The 17775-nt window shown below is 35.8% G+C and overlaps 1 protein-coding gene across 1 annotated transcript; it reads right to left on the reverse strand.

Moving 5' to 3' along the window:
* Positions 1–2090: 2090 nt before the first annotated feature.
* On the reverse strand, positions 2091–17750 carry LOC123747381 (CXXC-type zinc finger protein 1). Its single transcript, XM_069319797.1, has 12 exons — positions 17616–17750; positions 16148–16278; positions 15523–15613; positions 13757–14258; positions 12909–13063; positions 12051–12323; positions 11074–11280; positions 8683–8820; positions 8143–8310; positions 6559–6717; positions 6046–6183; positions 2091–5176 (listed from the first exon to the last, which is right to left on the reverse strand). The coding sequence occupies exons 1-12, from the start codon at positions 17622–17624 to the stop codon at positions 4634–4636; spliced, it is 2514 nt and encodes an 837-aa protein (XP_069175898.1). The 5' UTR covers positions 17625–17750; the 3' UTR covers positions 2091–4633.
* Positions 17751–17775: the final 25 nt, after the last annotated feature.

Below are 17775 nucleotides of genomic sequence, written 5' to 3' on the forward strand. Positions count from 1 at the left end.
AGAGAAGAACCTATTAAACTCAATAGCAGAATCAGAGGCTGAAAGCTGACCATCGTTATTAGACAGGAGAGTCGGTTTGTTATTTAAAGATTTCTTTGATCCCAATATTTGTGAAATTGTGCTCCAAGTTTGTTTAATGTTGCTCTTTATTTGAGTAAATTTATCTTCGTAGTAATTAGTTTTGGCTCGTCTAATTATCTTAGATAGCAATAATGAGTAATTCTTTGAGAATTCTTTGGAGACAATTCCTAACCTATACTTCTTCTCAAGGTCGTGTTTTTTGTTAATGGATTTCAGTATTCCCTTTGTAAGCCAAGGATTGTTAAGCCTTTTGCTTGTGACTTGTTTTGTAAGCCTAGGACAGTGGGTGTTATAAAGGCTAAGAGTTGTTTGTAGAAAAGATTGCACTGCTAGGTTGATGTCCCCTATGTTACCTAACTCGGACTCCCAGTTGACATTATCAGCAGCAGTTATAAAATTGTTTATAGCAGTTTCATTGTGCAGCCTAAAGCTTAACTCCCTTGTTTCTAGAGGTGGTTTGCTAATGTTAGTTAAGAGAAATGTGGGGTAGTGGTCTGTAGTGCTATCGGTGATTATACCTGAAGTAAGCGGAGAGGTTATGTTGGTCCAGATGTGATCTAGAGTCGTGGCAGTGCTATCAGTGATTCTAGTAGGTCTAGTGATTAAGGGTATGAGGAGGCAGGAATTCATACAGTTGAGGAAGCTAACAGCAGTAGGGTGTTCTGGCTCGCAGAGGTCAATATTAAAGTCCCCTGCGATAATTAGGTGGTTTTTGTTCAGTCTGTTATCAAGTATTAGATTTCTAAGGTTTGAGTTGAATCCAGACACATCAGTGTCTGGATTGACACGGATATTTACGGGCTATTCATGCCCGTGCCACCTCTTGGATGTCTTAATCTTTATCAATCATTTCTGTCCTCAGTAAGCCAAGCCAGCTTCTTGTGCTCAGTAGTACTGGGGGCCAGGAATTACCTGAGGGCCACTACACTACACTACAATAACAGCTTAAGTGACCTCATATTCATAAAATAATGTTGATTCTTCAATTTCAACTAAATATCTGGGAAAAAACCTCGCTCATAGCCCTTTGACTCTCAACTGCTCTTCGCATGAGTCGACTTAATTCTGGAATATATTTTTGTTGCCCGGTGTTTAACTCTAAATTAGCTATGTCTTTCTGAAGATGAGGTCTCCATGCTTGGATGTAATAATCCAAGCAGGAATGCAACAGAGATTTATATAGTTGAAAAACTACCTTCCTTTCCTTAAAGTTAAATAATTGTTTGATTATTTGTAGGGCTTGGTTAGCTTTCTGTCCCACCTAGTATCCTCCAGCTGTGAGCCGACAATGAAGCCAATTGTACTATGAGACCCCCTTCTTTATTATTATAATACATCCACCCATCTGCTATCATCCAATCTTCTGTTTGGCTGATCTTTTCATCAACCCATTATGAACTTACCACTCTCCTTACTCCTTCCAATCTCCTTGTCTCATTGACTTTACCTCCTTAAAACCCATTTATCATCAGCTGCCCATACCATTTCTTCAAGTTAGTGCAACTCGATACATTTCCATGGAAAATTTAACCAAACATTCTTTGTATATTTCCATCTTATTAAGGTTTATCAAAATGTATAGTCTCTCTCTAGTTCTCTATCAACTCTTCTCCTGTATTCATCTGTTAATTCTCTCTCTCAGTATCTTGTTTCTTACTCTTTTACCAATGTAAATGTACACTTTAAAATGTATATACTGTATAGCAACACATTACCTGCACTTGATCAAGCTATTAAGGCATTTTAAAATCTGCTTAATTTACTATTGCCTATCTGTTTGTGGCTAGCTTTAATCCCTAATCCTTCCTTGGGTATTCAGTTGAATAAATAGTACACTTTTACTGTTTACACATATAACAAGTACTGTACAGTATTACCATTTACACACATACACATAAAAAGTACTGTACAGTATTCGAAATAGTTAAATGATTAGCACATCACATCATCAATTTGATCTTAAGAAAGCTTGGGAATTTTAAATAAGATATGGTAATAACTATACCAAGGAAGTAAACTCTTTTATTAAAGATAAGAAATGTTTGCATTTAGTTAAAAATAAATGCATATAAAGAGAATATAAGGACCCTACAAATATACATAGTATAAATATCCTTATCTGCAAAATCTTTACAGATCTTTAATGAAAATACTCAAAAAGTTGCTTTAATACAAAGAAATGTCTATAATAATTGTTATCACTTGTACTTACACATTTGTAATTTTTAACATGGAAAAACTTGAATAACTCGACTGCAAGTTGTTAATAAATAATGGCAATAATAATAATAATGTACTAATTACCTCCATCTTTACATTTGATGTTTCATTACCTTTGGGAACTCTCTCTTTTGAGTATTTCAAATACTTCCCAACCAATTCTGCATACTTGTTGATTATCACTGTCACTTGTTTGCATGCAGAAATAAGAGTGAAGGGAAAAATGAAAAAAATAGAAAGGAAGAAACAGAAATAGACAAGAAGATAAAATCAGAAATAAGAAAACTGTTGATCTCAAAAAATGTACTAGCTAACCAAATGGAATTGCAGTGAGAGTGTAGCCCAAGAAAGAAATACATGCTAGAAGAAGGAATGAGAATTTCCACAGAGAATTTAATAACAGACAATAAAATTGTGAAATGTAATGAACAAAAATTAAAACAATACAAATAAAAGGTTTACTTGGGTTATTTTATATTCCTATGTAATACCAAAGTAAATGAATTTGCATAACAACATATTCTACAAGTGTTCAGCTTAAGCATAAAAGGCTAGACTATTTTAACCTGCAACTGTTGACAGAACTTTCGTAGGTAGTGTTGGCAGTAACTAGTGTCTGCGAATAATTGTACAGGTGTTGGCAGTAACTAATGTTAACAACTGTGTCCACATTGTCTAGTCATCAGTCCAACTTGTAAGTCATGATGAACTGGATAATACACATTTTAGTTATCCCCCCATTATGTTTTCCATTAAGAGAACAAGTAGACACATTTTAGTTCAATACATTGACAGTTTCAAGTGGCCACAACTATACAACATATAATCTGGACATTCATTCAGTTACCAACGGCCAAAACAACACAAAAAATGGTTAGATTTTAGAATGTAAAATCTAGTCATCATGGGTAATGGACACCCATGACTGATACAAAAGCTTAATGTTTATCCTATATGATGGGTGGAAGTAAGCATATGAGTATCTAGGGGGGCAAAAATATTGGATTAAAGTGGCATTAAACAGATCATAGTAATGATGATGAAGAGTAAACAGATCATAAAGAAATGGTGATGATGACTGTGGATGAGTTTTAACATCAAAATTTCAAGATATTAGTGAAATTCCACTGAAATATGAACTATGTGGAACTATGGAGCCGGTCGGCCGAGCGGACAGCACGCGGGACTTGTGATCCTGTGGTCCTGGGTTCGATCCCAGGCGCCGGCGAGAAACAATGGGCAGAGTTTCTTTCACCCTATGCCCCTGTTACCTAGCAGTAAATTAGGTACCTGGGTGTTAGTCAGCTGTCACGGGCTGCTTCCTGGGGGTGGAGGCCTGGTCGAGGACCGGGCCGCGGGGACACTAAAAAAGCCCCGAAATCATCTCAAGATAACCTAAAGATCAAGATGTGACAAAAAGAGTACGACACTATATAGGGCTTAACAAAATGTTATTAAACAGAATTAAATAATATATGTAATAAAAATTGGGAGAATGGCATACAGAACATAAGCCAAGTCATTTTGGTATGACATGCATTTAGTATAGGACTGGTTCAGATGCTTTATGTAGGTCTTGAAAAATATAATTTGTTTAAATTCAGACAAATTTAATGTGAATATAGTAATGGGTAACAACTAATATTCGGACCAGCAACACATTCTGAATTAGTTTCAAATAACATAATATAACTATGCTGTTTAGAGGCATTTAACAGTACTAAATAAAATCCAAAGGAACTATTGGTATAATTCAGGAGATTTTGAACACCATTGTTAAAATATGAGGGTATTTACCAGTAACTTTTCTAATAAAAGAATCTTTCCTTCATACTGTCACATCTGATTAAGAATCATATATGCATCTACCTGCCTACATCAATATTCTGGCTTGCATTACAAAAGTATTATACAACTCCTATAGGGACAATAATTGAATTTTTTTTTATCAATAAAACGTTTATGAAGTTAGCTATGAGAAATACTTTATTTGCATGAAAAAAATTGATACAAGACTGTACAAAATTATTTACAATAGGTACAAATTTGAAGTTTGAATTGCTACCACTACTAAAAAAGTTAGTATTTTAAAGTAGACCTTATATTTACAAAATTCATTGTTTAGATATTGTACACTAATATCACTTCTCTTTACATACATGTTGGAAGAACCATCTATGTTCTACACAATTACCAAAGATTTACAAGTGCACTCTTAGTTTTAAATAATATTCAATTAAAAAATCTGCAAACAAATATCAAGAATTACTTCATGAAATGTGGTACAACAGATAAAGTATAGGGACAGTCATGACAAATGAATAATTAAAATTTATTTGTGCTTTTTGCTTGAGAAGTACTGATGATCACTGTGGTATTTGTGTTCCACTGGATACTTTCGCTCACGGTTGGAATGATACTGATGGTCACTGTGATGTTTCCGCTCATTATTATGGTATTGATGGTCACTGTGGTGTTGTTTACGGTCACTACTGTGGTACTGATGGTCACTGTGATGATGTTTACGATTGGTGTTGTGATATAAGTGATCACTTTGGTGATGCTGCATATCACTCTGGTAGCGGTGGTCATGGTTGTAACGCTGGGAGGTCTGTTGGTGCTGCTGCTGTGGAGTTTTGGGCAAGCTAACACTGCTAGAACTCTTTTGATGATGAGTGCTGGTATTAGAATGTTGATATTTGTGGTCTAAATGATACTGATGGTCATTCTGATGAAACTGCTGAGACTGTTGAAGCTTTTCTGCCAGTGCATGGTCATACGTGGAATGAAGCATAAGACCCAAAACACCAGCACGATTGGTCATAGCCTGCCGCACCAAACGCTCCTGCTCTAACAACTCGTCTAGCTTCAGCCACTGTAAGACAATATTAAATATTCCATAATAAATATATGAGAAAACAGTAAATGATAGAATATGTAACATATTTTAAATAAGGATAGGTGCTACATGAATAGCATAGTTACTGCATGATCACTCATTTATTATTACACTTACCCATGTGTAACTACAAATGGGTATCATGCAGTAACTATGAGATGGGGCTCAACAGATGGATCTGGTAGACTACTTGGTAAGTAAGCATACTTTGTTGTTCCTATCTACCCATCACATCCTGTCCTTTATTATGTTCTCATCCAGCAAACCACTCCTGCCTGTCTACCTGCCCCGTACCATCCCACCTGCCCCTCAACTTCCCACCTGTCCTTTCTCCTCCACCTTCTTACCACTACCCTCTGCTCCACCTCCATCTACCCCTCCACCTTCCTCCCAATATTCCCCACCTGGAAATGTGTAAAACTGATGCACCTGTTCTTTACTCTAGGTCATAAGTACAGATGACAATGTATATATGCATGCTAGCTCACTTGTAATGACAGTTCTGATGTTTGCAATTCTATGGCCCATAAATCTGCAACATACAGGCAGTGGTACCAATTGTCTAATCATGGCAATGGAGGATACACAAAAAAATATACATGTTATATAGCACTTTAAGTGACTGGCCATTTTTGAGGTGGAAAATTAATAGTAATTAATCACCCCTTTAAAGTATTATCCCTCATAATTACTTCTTATCATTTCTTAACAGCATCTTTCTATATGAATTTGTTCTATTCAGAAATGTATTACCTTTACTGACTGGCTTTTAAATTCTTAATATTTTATGATAAAATGAAGTTCATTCTGAAAAAATAAACTTTAAATATGAGATAAACTGTTACCTGTCTAACTCTCTCCATGTCTATTTCAGCCCGGCGTAATTTTTCCCAGCAGTAGTGGCGAAGACATTTCTTTTTTGATGCTCGACAAATCTCTCCAGTTTCGTCAAAAACATTAGAAGTCATCGGTGCACCACACACCTAAAAGCAATCAAAATAAAGCACTGCAATAAAAAGTTGAAACATCATTTTGCATGTACAGCTGTATCTTTTCATATTATGACAATTATATAATTACTCCACAGTATTCTAAACTTAAAAAGCTGAAACATACAAAACATCATGCATATGTTTTATATACTGCTGCAAAAAATTTACATCTATGTCTACAAGGAAGAATATCTGTCTGTAAATGGCACAACCTTTTGAGGTCGACTTGGGCACCACTGGAGAACCATTTAGCTTAGATTATAAATGAAATAAATGAATTATGCTTAATTTTATCTAACAATTATTTGTCCATACAATAACCTCAAAATGATCAAGCTAACATTTCAGCAAGAAGCTTTATCTTACCTCTGAATCAGACACTGTTGGAGCTTTGGTGTGCTCCGGACACATGACACGGAGCCTCTTGCAATACGTGAGGCTGCTGGGATTGTAGAAGTCACAGAACATGTTGTTACCCTCTATTCGAGTTTTGTACATAGAACCGAAAGTTGTTTGACTTTCTAACTGTAAATTAAATGCAAAAAAGAGTACTGTATTAAAAGTTTTACACATTATGTATCTGTTTAAATGCTTTGTGGGGCTGTCAGTTAGAAAAGTAGACCAAATATAATCTGAAAGTTTGTACAGTATTTACAAGTTAGTCAAATGGATATAAATAAGAATACCCTGTACTCAGATAAGTGAAATTATCACACATTTAAAAAAATTTGGAAAATGCCTAATATGTATCTAATGCAAGAAAAAAAAACTTGTACCTGCAACTTTGGATTAGACTTCACACAAACATTGCAAAATCTTCAAATATATTGTCTATAAAATACATACATTGTTACGGTAATCTGCTTAGGCAGAAGATCCTGTCTGTTCACTTTACCGCCTATTCACCAATGTATCTGCATGCTCCAACAAAAGGAATCAACATCAACAATAATACGTGCTTAGAAGCCTCAGTCTGTAGACAAGACACGCCTCCCCTCCACCCTCTAGTACCCAAGACACCCGGACACTTGCTGTCTGGGCAGAGACCCAACTCTACTCACTAACTGCTTGTTTAATTGCCGACCAATGGTTACCCACAACATCAGCGCCATCTATGCTGGACTTCCGCGCATATATAAGGGGCTCACTGACGTCCAGTCCTGAGAATACACTTCGTGCTCTCAAGCAGTAACATATACTGTTGTCTCCCCAAGAGACAGTAGATGCGTACAACTTTTGTATATTGTATTACAGTAATTGCACCTCACTTTTGCTTAACATAAAATCTCACCTATGTTTATATTTCTTTTATATTTTATATTGTGTCATCACCATGTGGATAAGGGGCTTTGTTTTATTAAAATCATTTTTGTTATATTAAATGTTTTAAGCGCTTAATCTCTTTGTTTTACCCGCAGCTGCACAGAAGCAAGAAATAAAACACGCAATATACCTATTGTTTCGTGTTCTGTCTTTTCCCATTGATTTGTGTCCTGTCACCTCACCCAAAAATGAATATAAGCACGATCTGAGTATGTAAAATTGTCTTTGAAAATGTAAGAAGTGTTCTTGCGAAACGCTTCTAGGTGTCAGACCATAAATAAAGTGTGAAAATGAACTTTGGGGGAGTTAATTTTTCAACTACCCCCGACAGTGAAGAGAAACATAAGAAATATTGAGAAGATTAGTGTTAGAATCATTAATCTTACACTTTCAGTCATATTCAACAGCACCAGATACACCAGAAGAATAGCTACTGAATTAAGAGACAAATATAAGCATCACAAATAATAGGTGAATTTAGTTGTTTTGGTGGTACAGGTCTTGAGAAGACAGGACAAGACAGTGATGATGCTAATGTCATGTTTTAACACTCAGGGAATAAACTAATTTTGTGAGATATGTACATAAATTTGTAAAATATGCAATAATCAACTTTATCAATCTAACCTTGTTAAAGCAGTTTTCCATATGCCGTATTGCTCGTCTGGCCTGTACTTCATGGCCGCAAGTGACACAATAGATATACACACCATCTCCACCCTCTTCCTCTCCGCCATCATCTGCATGAGGATCAATCGCTGCCTTTTTTCCACGCTCAACTAGCCGATCTATTTCCTGTGAAAGTTTGAAATATTGTATTTCCATTTTTAATATGAACACATACATACCATTCATAAACATAATCTCATTAAAAAATACAAATAAATTAATATGTAATATTGCAACCTGTCCTCTTGCATAACACATCATATTTTGACATAAAAATCCTCACTGTTAAAGTATGATGTATTAAAAATCATAGCAGCCCGCAAAATTGATGTGATGTCCCATTTTCTATTCGTGTGTCTTTGGTAAGGTTAGGTTCAGGCAATTAATGTATGTGTACATATACATGTGTGTATGTGTATACACACACACACACACATATATAATGTGTGTGTGTGTGTGTGTGTATCCAGCTAAACTGGGCCTTAATTTTTACTGTACCAAATGACGTTGATCCAGCTGCTGAAGCACCTCCCTTGCCTCCAGCTGCTGCCGTCTTATCTTCTCTAATTGTCGGATATCCAGATTTTCAGCAGCACACTCACTCATCTTCCACTCTTGTATACGTTGCGGCAAAACCTAATAAAATTGTACAAATTCAAATAAACAATACAAGCTCTAATAAAAAACATACACCCATTCAGTACTGTACCTTTACCCAATACAGTCAACACTTAACACTTTCGCGCTCTCGGCGCTCAAAAAAAACAATACCCCAGATGCTTTCGGCACTTCGCGCGCCTACGCGGTAAGACCGAAAAAGTGTACACTCTTTTGACTGTCCTGACAATAATTGAAGGCGCACGTATTTAAATTTGGTATCACTGTGTTCGCAATGAAATTGTCTATAAGAGCATACCTATAAAATGCCGCCCAAGCATAAGGAGTATCAACACCAAATAAAAAACTATGCAGATCACTCGCCGAGAGCGCCAAACAGCAACAAAATGTTTCCACTCTCTTAATGGTTGCGAAGCCTACAGTTGTCCTACATCACTAATTTTGGTATCATTGGAATCGCAATAAAATTCTCTACGCGGACATATGCATATGAATGTTTAATATAGGTAATTGCCCACCCGCAAGAGTGTGTGAAGTGGAGAGTAGTTAGCCGCGAGCGCATTGGCGAAAACACAGGGGGGAAATCATGCTTGGAAAGTTTATACGTTTCCTGACCCTACTTTTCTATGTACGTATTTCTTTTTTATACCAATGTGTTAGCAATAAAATTTTCTATAAGATGAACTGTATAAGATTTGTACAAAGCATGTGTAAGAGAAGCGCCAAATATAGAACCACGTCGCTCAGTATGCGTTCGCGGCAGAAACGAACGCATTGTTTTCGTTCGTTTGATGTTTGTCATGTTTATACTTGTTGAAACATTTTATAATTTGTATGACAGTGATCGCAGTAAAATTCCCTACACAGACATATACATAACACATACAAATATTTCCCACGTGTTGGATATATCAACGGCTAAAGGGAACCCACTGCCACACGCTCGCCACACCCCCAAACATACTTTGCGTATTTTTTTTTTTACTCATAGAAGTTTATGTGATATAATATTCATTCTTGTACCAGAAAATTCGCAAATAAATTCTCTACAAAACAAAAGTATCCCCATCCATTTCGGTTAAAAAATGGTATTTATAGAAATATTTTTTCGATGGACGAGAAAAGTAGGCAGTTATGCGGAATCGTAAGAAAAAACAGCGACGAGTTATCTCTAATATAAAGCGCGAAAGTGTTAATGATAGGACTCATTTTATTACAACCCTCACAAACATTAATAAGAGAGAGAAAAATGTACAAGACATGATTAACCTTCAATGCCACCGGTTCATGCAGAAGAAACTGCTGCTAGTGTAGTTATTAATGACTATTTACGTCTTGTCTACACTTATGCTGATGCTACATTCTGGTACTGATTTCACATAATGCAATATTCAATAAAGCCCCTACAGTACTTACATGTTGTATGGAAACACAGAGGTGAAAGTTAACTTTATTAGGATAAAATTTATTGTCTCTAATGACATATCAAATATGATTATTCTTTACAGGTACTGTAAAATATTACTGTATTACTAAATAAATAAGTCTGTCTACATTGGTGTCAACACTTTGTGCACTATTCAACCTACAGTATCGTACACAGATGAAAATAGGAGATAGCCATCTGTTATGTACTCATTGACAAATGGATGTACAGCTTCCCCACAGCATCCCCTTTCCTCACAAATACTGTAGTACAATATTTAGAAATAGATATAGAATTCTTTATCCAAAAATAGGGTGTCGAGTAATTTGAAATGATTCTTTATGAGCCAGACACTCAGATGTTCCTAGATCCAGCTTATATTTGGTCCATCCAGGACTCACATCACATGTCTGGCTCTCATGACATTCATCCCTTCATGAGAGGCAGCTTTGCAATTCTTTATTGGTTTTCAAAAGGGATACTGCTGGCCCTGTGGTGGAGAGAAATGCCACTGGCCTTGTCATGGCAAGGGATCAGCAGCATACTATTATATATATGTATACACCATATATATATAGTACTTTATACCGTAGCCCAAAAACTAGTTCATATTTAAAGTGTGAATCCAATGAATTCTTAAAACAAGTGGAGGAATAATGGGTGTTTCAGAGCAAGCAAGATCTTAAATACTGTACTGATCTCGAAATGCCCCATTGTGATAATAAAACTGGTGTACATAAGCCAAATGCTTAGGCAAAAATTTACAGTATAAGCATACGACGTGAGAAGGGAAGGTATTGTTAGCAAGAAGAGAAACAAAATTTAGCACAATAAGCCAACCTTACCGAGTATATTCTTGCCTCAGCCAACTTGAGTCCACACTCATCGCTGCAATATTTGCTGCTGGACCGAGCTGACTTGATACACTGAGGTCCAAAGCACTGTTTTTGAGTTGCAGATTCACCCTTAGAGCCTCCATCAGAATCGGTATCTGAAGAATCAGATTCATGTCGACCTTTTCTTTTTTTTGTTCCACTGTTCAGTTCTTTTCTCTGTTGATTTGTGATAAGTTTATATTAAAAATTTTAAGATAAGAAGACAGCAGCAACTATATGTACTATTTTATATCCAATATATGAAAGGAAGTATAGATAACAGCATGCAAAAGGATAAAACTACTAGAGCTGGAACAGTATTATGATTTCACAAAGAAATCTCAATCGTGTGATATATCAGTGAGCAAATCATTTGGGGCAATGAGAGGACTTGAACCAACGTTCTAGTGATTCCCAGATGCTTGCCTTAACTAACTTACCCACGATAGCCATGTGGCCAAGTCGGTTAAGGCAAGTGTCTGGAAATCACTACAATCCTAGTTCAAGTCCCCTCATTGCCCCAAATGATTTTATCAATACAGTATTATGACTTCCAGTCATCTGCAAGTCATCAATAATATCTTCACTGCCTTGGCTAAACAAAACTAGAGTATGGTCATATAAACATTGAAAATGTGCCAATTTATTGCACATATATACTGAACAAAATCTTAGAAAGCATGATAATTTTTTGGCTGTCAAGTTGTAAGCCAATAATGGGCATAAAATGACCATTGTAACTGACTGCTGAAGTTATTGCTTGTATAAAATATGTGGCTACTAATTACCTATGTGTAGTTACAGGATAAAAGCTATGCTTGTGGTGTTTTGTCTTCCCCAGTACTCTTTGTCATATGACTGTAAGGAATGAAGTGCTTACTTAACTCTTCGGATGGATACAAATCCATTCTGTAAGCACTAATTAATAAAAGGATTTAAAAACTTACTTTTCGACTGTGTAACTTTGGTTCTTTTTCTTTGGGTTTGCTGCACTCTAAGATTGCTGTTACTGGATCTTTGAAGATTTTCTTACTTAAATCCAGCATGTCCTCATCGCTACATTCATTTTTGTCTTTGAGGACATCTTTGAGAACAGTCATGTACTCATCACCAGTGTCAATGGGCCTCTGTGGAGCCAGTGGTGGGATCTCTGGTTCATAGTTTCTGTGCTTTTTTGTACTGCTACTATTACTTTTGTTGGACTTCTGAGCAAGATGCACCTTCAAAAACATCAAAACATCGTGTATTTAAAATCTCTTTACATATTTAAATAGTTTTTAAAAATACTGTATAGGAAAAGTCATACAAATGTAATGGTACAAAACATTAGTTTAATGACAAAATATATCTGACTGATAGGAAAGTGATAATAAGCAGTGATGAATTCAGCACATTGTTTGACACTTAACACAAAAATACTTAAGATGGTTCTCAAGTATTCTCAAAAATACTAAAATACCAAATTTTCATAATCAATTAATTCCTCTTTCCTTTGATTAAAGAATATTTAATTGGAAACAATCATGGGTAAACAAATATAAATAAAGAGAGAAAATAATATTTAACATGAAGTGGTTAAATATAAAAATTTCAAACTGAAAGATAGACATCCTAAAGTGGGGGAGTTAAGATAAGACAATTATCAGGAGAAAGTGCCAAGCTAGTATGACTATAGCACATGAGATATGAGGGCAGGATAAGAGCTGGAATATGAGGAAAGTGGAAAGGATATCTAAAGTGTTTGAAGAATCATTTAAAAATGTGGTATACTAGTAAAATAACCTTTAACAATATGAAAAACTCACAAAATTTTGGCACTGTCTCTTTTTGCACTTTTGTCGTAGCCTGTGTGGGCCCCCAAACTTGGGCATGTCTTTGCAGTTCTCACAACGACCACAATCGTCCTGTTGGTAACATGCCTCACATTCACCACATCGATGACTGTTCCTAGTCTTTGAAGCTGCAAAAATTAAATTCATAGTAAAGCATGTCATTCAAATTGAAATGTGTTAATTTAAAATAAGCATTATAATACACTTGAGAAACAGTCTGAATGTGCTTCTGACTTGAATATTGAACAGAAATATACAGTACAGAAGAATGTTAATTTTAAATATATGAATATCTACGGTGCACTGCAAGATTTGCCTATTAGCAAATCCCTGCCAAACCTATATATACTGTACACAGCTTTTCAGTAAAATAAATGATATATATTTTCCCTTTAGGTATTCAGAAGAAACCAACATCACCACTCTCTTTCCTATATTTAGGTGCAGCTGCACTTATTAATTTTCCAGATATCACTCAAGGTCATCCTTGCCTCAACCACCTCACCACGTACCATGTAACGCACTAAGTGGGTTACATGGCCTAATATGAACTTTCCTAGACAATCGACTTGAGAATGGTCCAGGACGGACCGAAACGTCGTCGTCCCTTCACCTTCTAGTGTGTGGTCTGGTCAACATACTTTAGCCACGTTATTGTGACTCATCGCCTGTACAGGAACTTTCCTGGCTCTACTCACCAAAATTATTGAAAATTTCAAGCCCGTACAGTAAGGCATCACCTCAGCAAAATTTGAAAATACTGTACCAAAAAAATTCTTACTGGAGATACTAGTATTTAAAAAAAGGAATAAAATAATTACTTAAGCGCTTGTCATGTTTGTGCTTCTCTTTTTCTTTCTTTTCCTTATCTCTTCTTTCTTTATCTTTCTTCTCTTTCTCCTTTTCTTTTTCCTTTTCCTTGTCCTTCACCTTATCCTTCTCTTTGTCCTTCACCTTGTCCCTCTCTTTGTCCTTCTCTTTGGCCTTCTCTTTGTCCTTTTCCTTGATCTTCTCTTTGTCCTTTTCCTTATCCTTTTCCTTGTCCTTTTCTTTGTCCTTTTCCTTGTCCTTTTCCTTATCCTTTTCCTTCTCCTTGTCTTTTTCCTTCTCCTTATCCTTCTCCTTGTCCTTTTCCTTATCCTTTTCTTTGTCCTTTTCTCTGTCCTTTTCTTTCTCCTTCTCCTTGTCCTTCTCCTTGTCCTTCTCTTTCTTTTCTCTATCTTTCTTATCTTTGTCCTTATGGTGCTTGCTGTCATTGTGGTTGTGATGTGGTTTCTTTATTTTGTATTTTATTTCAAGTGAAGGCTCCTTCAGTCTGCACTTCTGTAAATAGAAAACCAAATTTAATATTAAAGCACACAGATGCAATGAGATCAACATCAATGAGATGCAATATTATCAACAGGATAATAAAAACATACAGGATTACATTACTGAATTACACTGGAGCAGCATCATCTTTAGCTGTTATTTCATTAGTAAAAGAAATTATTGTCACAAAGTATACTGTACTTTTAAAATACAGAATTATAACAAATACCCTTTTGTATACCACCTTGTACAGTGCTGAGTTCAGTACAGCAGTATTTGTTTCAAATAGGAAAAGAAAAAGAGACAATTATATGCTGCTGTAAGGTGAACACTCCAGCCATTATGAGTCTGACTACCATCCACGTTACCTGGAAGCTACTGCTGAATGGCTCACTAAAAATGGGCATTTTATTACATTTAATGCTTTATTTCTGGGAAGGACCCCTTCAGTAGCTTCCTGAGTTAACTTATAATGGCACCTCAGTGGAGGCGACCAGTTTTTCAAACAAAAGGAAAAACCAAAGATTAATTTGACAGAAAAGGTCATATTAATGCCCCACAATACCTGTGGAATAAAATACAGTAGTAGGACAGAAGGACCTGAAGTATAAGAACATCAACATCACTCAAAACACCCAACTGCTACAGAAGCATGTCGAGGCCAATGGACATCACCTAGTAGTGAGAGGCCAAATCTCTGAATCTCAGATGGAGAGCCATAGATATGAACTTCAAATGGCTTGAAACATATTTGGCAAAATAACAAACGCATTGGTTATTGGGAAAGTTGGACACGGAATGTCCAACCATCAACCACTGACTGGTTGAGGATCATTCTCTACTCAGAGAGTCTTGACCACAGGGAAAAGACAGGACTGAACTTGCAAGGAATAATGTAACAAAACGAATCACATAATCACACACTGGTGATACAGTAATGGTTACTGAGTGCACTCAGTAGGAGTGTATTCAGCACTAATGCCTCAGCCTAGACCTTTCAGTCACTTGTCGATCGACAAATTACTTGGCAAGTCAGATTCCTTTGACACATCTCATCTTATGTTTTCTGCTCTCATATAGACATTTTGAATAATATCTAGGACTGTTTTACTATTCTGTGCCACAGTTAGTGATGTCTTCTAAAGTTGATGATTTCTTTGGATAATTACTTACCTAATAAATTATATGTTGACACGGGACAAAATATATATAAATTATAAACTATATTTTCCACTTATTACAAGAAATGTATCATAAGTTTTAAATGGCAACTCACCTGGCAGAAGAATTTTTTAATCCTACCGGCTTCACTCTCTGTAACATTAATGCAGTCCCCATGGTACCATTCTTCACATTTGTCACACCCACTGTAAATGTAGGTCACAATATATTAACTTCTAAGAACTACTTGGTATACTGTGCATATCTGAAGGCTGTGTAAAAAATAATTGGTATACTATACAGTAATCATAAATATTGTATTATTTTATTTATAAAAAACATTTATCAATACCAGTGAAAAGATTTCCTGAAGAATTTATATAATTCTTATACTCTCAATATTATAAGATTATGATCAATTGCCATCTTGCTTGCTAGTTAAAGCTTAAATATAGATATTAGAACCTTACTGAACAGTTTGTATGCTCTTACCTAATCAGGAAGTTGATTAATTACAGTTTCAAAACCAAACTAGTTAGCTCAAAATATCACTGAAAAAAATCCTTGCATGCATCCTAAATTACAAAGGAATGCAGTTAAAAGCAAGGATTAATGGTTGACAAACCTAACTTATAGTTGCACATTTCATTTACTGAAGCATAAAATTCAAGTTACCATTGTTATCTTGTGCAGTTTTTCAATAAACTATGATAGTACATAGGAGGGGAATCTGTACATACATCATGAACCTGGAAACATCAGAGGTGCGGCACACACAATAGACCTGTTCATCCTTGAGTCCTTCCTCACGCAGCATGGTGTTCAGTTTGCTTTGACGTTCGGGAAGGTCAAACTGACGGGCAATCTCGGACTGTTGATGGAAGATAAAAATCAATTGATCTAGTGAGAAAGTGTATTTTTAATTCCAAGTAAGAATGATAAAATTATTAATTTGGTGTTCAAAATTATACAGTACAGTATACTGTATGCAATTTCAGGATTATTTAGAAAAGAATTAAATCCAGTAATAAGATGCTTTTACATTACCAAACAAAGCCTTAGATTTTTAAATATACATAGTATAAACTGATGTATATTATCTTTTTTAAAGTTGCCTTTACTATTAGCATATCATTATCTTTTTAGGTACTGTATACAATCTATTTTGACCTGCTGAATTAGTATGTTCTACTTTCATAAGACTGAGTATATTCAACAAATAAAACCTCGAATGCACAGTACAGTACTATATGAAAAGTGCCTCTTTGAGCAGGACACTTGTTTGCAGACTCATGACAGTAGCTGAGCCATAGAAAACTCCTAAAAGCCTGCCCTTCCTAACCGCCAAGAATGCACAGGCAACCTGAGATCCCACACAAAGAGATTCAGTTGAAGAATACCAAATATGTTTCATATCCACTGAAAGGAGGACATGTCTACATTCCTTCCATATCCAACACATCCTTTCTGGTTCAACCTTAATGCTCCATCAATCAGTGTGTGCAGGTTCGGAGCTCAGTGAGTGATGAAAAAAGCAACTTCCATTAAAGTTCACATGTCTTCGGTTTTACTTAAAATATTTTTCTGGTAGAGGTTCTACAGAAAGAATATAGTTTTGTCTCTCTTCTGACATAAATTATTAACGTTTACTAATTTAAGATGATGTTTTTGACAGTTTTCTTTTGTGTTCGTTCGTTCACACATGGTTGCATATTTTTGGACTCCTCTACTGTACATGGGTTAAGCCAAATGACAGTTGGGTCAGATTACAATGTGGAGCAAAACAATAGTACAGCGCACCACACCGATGATATGTACCCAAAGAGTACTTCGGTCCCAAGATTAAGTATAGATTCTCAAGATTTGTGACATAATTTTGCTTTATCTACATAATTCTACATGAATTTGAGTGAATAAGGAACCCGACCGACTTGAGCCAATGTTTGACTAACGTGTAGCCTCAAACACTCTGTAAGAATAAAATGGAACACAAGACCTTGAGAGGTAAAATTTCAATCACTTTATAACCCTGAACCTGTGAATTATACTTTACCACCCTAAATGCAACACAAATTCTTTGTCGTCTCAATGGACGACAAATCGAAAGCATTGAAAACTTAGAAATTACTGTACAAAGCTTAAAAAAGAGCGTGGTTATAACATGTAAAACTCAGGCAGACAACAGGCCACACAGCCACATTAATTCACCTTAGACATGTTGTAAAGTTTTATGAGGAAAACTCCTTCAGTACGCCACGGTCGATTGTTTGTTTACACTTTTACCCGGGTTATCTTCACCGTACTTCACCCTAGAGTACACCGCTACATTTACTATCTGAGTTTGTGTATATCCACAGAAAAAAAAACA

Source organism: Procambarus clarkii, chromosome 94 (genome assembly GCF_040958095.1).
Source record: "Procambarus clarkii isolate CNS0578487 chromosome 94, FALCON_Pclarkii_2.0, whole genome shotgun sequence".
Lineage (NCBI taxonomy): Eukaryota > Metazoa > Arthropoda > Malacostraca > Decapoda > Cambaridae > Procambarus > Procambarus clarkii.